General features: G+C 37.2%; 1 protein-coding gene across 1 annotated transcript; it reads right to left on the bottom strand.

The window, feature by feature from the left end:
- Nucleotides 1-1,706: 1,706 nt before the first annotated feature.
- LOC141655432 (uncharacterized) lies at nt 1,707-3,465 on the bottom strand. The gene is made up of 6 exons (XM_074462513.1): nt 3,164-3,465; nt 2,894-3,076; nt 2,687-2,794; nt 2,531-2,606; nt 1,932-2,030; nt 1,707-1,799 (listed from the first exon to the last, which is right to left on the bottom strand). Exons 1-6 carry the CDS (start codon nt 3,463-3,465, stop codon nt 1,707-1,709), a joined length of 861 nt encoding a protein of 286 aa, XP_074318614.1.
- Nucleotides 3,466-5,771: the final 2,306 nt, after the last annotated feature.

Raw genomic sequence — 5,771 nt, 5'->3', positions numbered from 1 at the left:
CTTGTTATAGACTTGATCGAGCCTTTTGCTTGAGTGATCAAGCTAGTACCAAAACGGAACCATATGGCAACATGCCGAGGCATATATGGATATGTGAGGCTATGGGTAAGAAGAGGCAAAACATTTATGGGAAAGTGGAGGTACAAGTGATCAAGCTAGTACCAAAACGGAACTATATGGCAACATCCAACTTCTTGCTCAAAATCAATCGAAACGGTGCTATGGCAAGCACAAATCTCACAGTCTCCAGGTATAAAAGCAATCAACTAACTCCCATAAAATATGAATAATACATGGGAGCAAAAATCGCCAAAAGATAAGGATTTGAATTATGCGAATTGATTCTTTCTCTTTTTCGAACCTCAGTCGATCGACCAAAAGGGGCAGTCGATCGACTGCTTAAACAGTACAAAACTCTTTTTTTTCCTTTTTCGAATCATTTTTCATCTTTTTTTTCTTTCTTTTTTCTATTTCTTTCTTTCCTCCTTTTCGTCTTTCCAACAATATCTCAAACATGAGCATATGCTACCAAAAACTAAGTAACAATCCCAAGAACTAAACTACTAGCTTGACAAAGGATAGGCTAAATGTAGGATGTAGTAAATGGGACAAAAAGGCTGTTTTTGGCAGTGTGGAGTTCATGGGCAAAAATGAGAAAAGGAAACCTCTACCACATGTGTCAACTAACCACAGACCGAATGCATACAGGTATTAAGCAGATTAAGTTCATATTTATGCACGTTTATGTGACATGCCTCATAAGGAGTACTACTCACATTCCTAAATAAACCGGTCATAGATGTCACCAGTTATAGGCTCTAAATCTCAGAAATATGATGTAGTTTGCCAATTTTCAAAGTCAAGTCTCAAGCTCAGCAAGTAAATTAACGAAAACTCGTAGATATGCATATACGATTCTACTAATACACTACTACAATTTTGCTCAAAGAGAACGGTTAAACACCGTTCTTGAAGCCACTTTGAACCGTCTTGTGGCCAAGCATTCTCTTTTATGTAAGAGAACGGTTGGTACGAAGTCAACCCGTTCTCTTTGTAATAACAACCAGAACGGTTGCATTACTTAACCGTTCTCTTTGTAATAACAACCAGAACGGTTGCATTACTTAACCGTTCTCTTTGTTATAACAACCAGAACGGTGGAATTACTTAACCGTGCTCATTGATTTATCAAGGAGAACGGTTTTTGGTTAAGAACCGTTGTCTTTGATAAATGTTAAATTTGGCGCCTATTTTCAAAGAGAACAGGTTTAACATGTAACCGTTCTCGTTGTTTCTGATATTTGAATTTCGCGCCTTTATTTTATATTTTCAAATAGAACAGGTTTAACATGTAACCGGTCTCTTTGATTCTGATATTTTTTTTAATATTTACGATTTTTTCGTATCCCTACACGATTGAATCGGATAGCGCATATAAATTATACCTGCAATTCATATACTCAAGCAAGTTTTACGCAACAAGAACCTGAATGAACATTCAAATTTAATTTGAATTCACAAGACAAATCCTTGTAAAATTATACCAACTCTTATCATGTCTTTAAGAGCCTAAAGGCTACAAATATCGAAAATAAGTACAAAACATAAATAAAAATCCTTAATTCCTCATCACGTAGTTGCCTAAAGTGCAAAAATAATTAAACGCCAAGAAGAAGCTACCAGCATGGTCTTCATCCAACATTACTTTAAGGTTTGAATTTGAGTGTGAATTCAGCCCAAATATTTCGCACATCGTCAATTTGCTCAACCGTATATGATGGTGGGGCGGTTAACATGAACTACATACATAAGACACCAAAAATTTAAGTTAATACACTATATACGACATGTAAAATAAAATAATTACTATGATGAAAATGAGAAATACAAAGAGATGAAAAATGATTGAAATGACAAGGAAAAGAACATACATTTGGGGTGATATTAACATATCTTGCTTTGATAAGGTCCAACATATATCGGCAAACATAATATCCGCATAATACGCTCCCAACCGGCTGCCGAGGACACTAAAATAAAAACCTATAATGAGATTTGCAAAATGAGTAATTACTGTAGATACCCTATTCATTATGCCCCACAATGGTACAATCATCATTCTAGTCATCTTATTAGCTTAGCCACAAAAGCATTTACCAACACAATTAGCATTCACAACAGGATTTACATACCTTTGAAGCAATAGTATTAGTACTACATGTAAGCAATGATGTCCATAGTCAATACGAACAATCATCATGGTGCGTACCCTCCTCCATATGGGTACCCGCCTTCTCATCATCATCACAATCATTCACATCAGTTATATCCACCTTCAGAGTACCCACCACCAGGTGGTTATCCCCCTGGTTATCCCCTTGCAGCTTATCCTCCCCCTGGACTGTACCCTCCTCATTCCGGTTATTATCCTTCCTCCTCCCATCATTCAGGTACAACAACATTAAGCCCTAAGACTAAGGTTGACTCTATAAAGCTATAAAAATATTAACAATATAAAAGTTCGATATACCTTAATAATTTTCCAAGTAAGCGGTTTAGCCTCGAACCCGGCAAGTGGATCGATAGAGTTTCTTTTCTCGAACGCTCTACATTTCAATTAACTAAAATAAGCCGTTACTTCAAACATAAATCAATGCACTAATAACAAGTATAATACACGATTTACCTAGTAACAGTTTCCACGAAAAACTGTCGAGGCTCCATATATCCAGCAGGATCACACCAATACACAGTACTATCAGATGGACTAATCGCACCCAACATCCAATGATCACTACTATTAAAACAAGGGAACCATGATAATATCTTCAAGTAATTAGCCACGAATAAATAAATAGAAGCAAGGTTGAAAAAAGGGAAAGTTTATGTATACCCTTCGTGATAAGGTGCAAATATAAGTTTTCGACCCCTGCCACACTCCCTACAAGTCATAGCTCTAACAATATAATCCGAACGATACTCTTCACTTACGGCTGCAAATTTAGACAACGTCTCGGGGAACAAGAATCCATATAAAACAGTAGACTTCAAAGTATCAGTAAGATCACTCAAATACCTACAACAATTTCAACTAAACTTGTTCATATAGTTCATAAGAACAATGGAACTTACTTTAATGTTATAAAATGTTAAATATTCTTACCTCATAAAAATAGAAATGTGAGAGACACCTATCTCGCCTTCGTCACACCAATGAATAAGCTCCTCATAAGAAATCAAAGCAGTGTATTGATCAAGGTGTAATATGTGGTCATCAACAGGAACATTAATAAGTGCTCCGCTCGTCTTCAATATACGAGCCTCGAGAAGTAAAGAATTCATCAGCGGGGTTCTCAACTTTTGCTTAAACTCACTACTAACTTCTACACCCAGAAAAGTCGGGACCAAAGGTTGTGGAAACCTTTGAGTCTTCTTCTTCTTCTTCTTCTTCATTACGATCTCCATCTTTTTTAATTTTTCTCCAAAAAGTTAACATTCATAATAACTAAGTATAACATAATACGTGGGCTTGATGATAGAAGAATAATAAGCATTAAAACTAAACAAAAACCCTAATGAGAGCCGTATGAGAGGCGATTTTTAGACGATAACTAAGGCTTAATCTCCATGGTTATGGCTAGAAATTCTTCGCAAAAATCATCAACTAAACATGTTCCAGCATAACAACGTTCTAAATCTCCAAAAAAGGGAGGAAGTAGCCATAATGAGGAGGTGAAGAAGGGACCAGGAGAAGAGGATGTACTACGTACAAAGGCCATGCATGAAGTTGTTACTATTCCTGGTTTATCCCTTGAGGACGAAGAGGACCCTGCTACTAACACATCCTGGATAACAAAGAGGGGCAAAAAGCATGCTGCAGTGGTTCAGGATGTTGCAACCATTGCTACTGAGGATCTCATTCAATTTACGACTGATGACATCAAGGAGGAAGTTGAATATTGGAATAATGCTGTGTATTGCTTTGTACTTGGGGCAAACCCACCTTGGGAAGTTCTTCATGGCTATATACATCGCATATGGGGTAAGCATGGCATTGATAAGGTATCGTTTCTACCAAATGGAGTATTTTTGGTGAGGTTTAAAGATATTAAGGATAAGGAGGCTATTCTTATGGCAGGGTATCATATGTTTGATAATAAACCCTTGATTGTTAAGCCTTGGACAGAGAATATTGATTTACTGAAGGAGGATGTCAAGCTTGTCCCTGCTTGGGTTAGATTCCATAATCTGCCATTGAAGTTCTGGGGTAAGTGCATTCCAAAAATTGCTGGATTGGTAGGCAAATTCATTAAAGCTGATACTGCTACGGAGGAAAAGACTAGGCTTGGATTTGCACGACTTATGGTTGAGTTGAAAATTGGACAAACATTGCCTCGAAATCATCAACTTTTTGGATGAACATGGTCATGTCCTTAGTATAAAGGTAGAATATGAATGGAAGCCTACCATTTGCTCAAAATGTAAAAACATAGGGCATGAAGGTGTTAATTGCAGGAAGACAACACAGAAACAGCAACACAAGGCTCCTGTTAAAAAAGTTTGGAAAGTTATTTCAAAACCTGATGTTCCTAGCAGTTCTGGTACTAATGCAAAGTATGATTCTGAGTACCCGGTATTGCAGAATAAAAAACCAGTTGGAGAAGTGACATCACCTCCTGACCACAAGGAGACTGACAGTACCATACCAGAGACAGATACTGTCAGTCAAATGAGTAATACTCCAGTTCAGGAAGAAGTTGTTTGTGCAGTTGTGTGTGAAATTGGTAACCCTCTCCCTATCACTTCAAATGAATAACATAGGATTTTGGAACGTGAGGGGCATGAATAATGTAAATAAATAGAAGGTTATTAGAAGTTTTATTCAGAATAAAGAAGTAGGTCTTTTTGGCCTTCTTGAAACAAAAATAAATGGTGCAAATGTAGGAAATATCTCCCATAATATGTTTGAAAATTGGAGTGTCACTACTAATTGTAGTCTCCATAAGGGAGGAAGAGTTTGGCTTATTTGGCAACCTAGTCTTTTTGATGTTATGATTCTTCAGTATGATCCACAATTCATTCATACTAAAGTTCATATCAAAACGACTAATAAGTTCTTTTTCCTTACCATGGTGTATGCGTTTAATGATGGGACTGATAGGGTGGATCTCTGGCATAAATTAGTTTCTTTTGCTTCTAATTGTAATGGCCCTTGGGCTATGGTGGGGATTTCAAACACGTTACCTCCCCGATGAGAGACTAGGAGGAAATACAAAACAGGAGGACATGGAGGATTTTATTGACTGCCTGGATAAATGTGGCATGACTGACATTGCTGCTACTGGGGCATTTTTCACCTGGACAAATAAACAAGAAGCTGGACACAGGAAATGTAGTAGGTTAGATAGATTTCTCATTAATAATGACCGGTTGATGCATTCCCGAAATGGTCTGCTCACTTCTATCCAGAGGGCTTACTAGATCACAATCCATGTGTGGTTAGCAATATCAGGTTGGGTGGAAGGAAAAATAAGAGCTTCAAATACTTCAATATGTGGAGCCTTGCTCCAGATTTTATTAAGAAGATCCAAGCAGCCTGGCTGGAAGATTTGGAGGGTACTAAAATGTTTATTTTGGTAAAGAAATTGAAAAAGTTGAAACCTGTCCTAAAGGAGTTGAATAGAAGTTGTTATTCTGATATTGAGAATCAGGCAAGTGCTGCTATTTACCATTTGAATGATATTCAGGAAAAGCTGATGGCTAATCTTGCT

This window comes from Silene latifolia, chromosome 5 (genome assembly GCF_048544455.1).
Source record: "Silene latifolia isolate original U9 population chromosome 5, ASM4854445v1, whole genome shotgun sequence".
NCBI classification, from domain to species: Eukaryota; Viridiplantae; Streptophyta; class Magnoliopsida; order Caryophyllales; family Caryophyllaceae; genus Silene; species Silene latifolia.
Note: the sequence above shows the minus strand (reverse complement) of the source record. Positions and strands in the feature narration are given on the sequence as shown.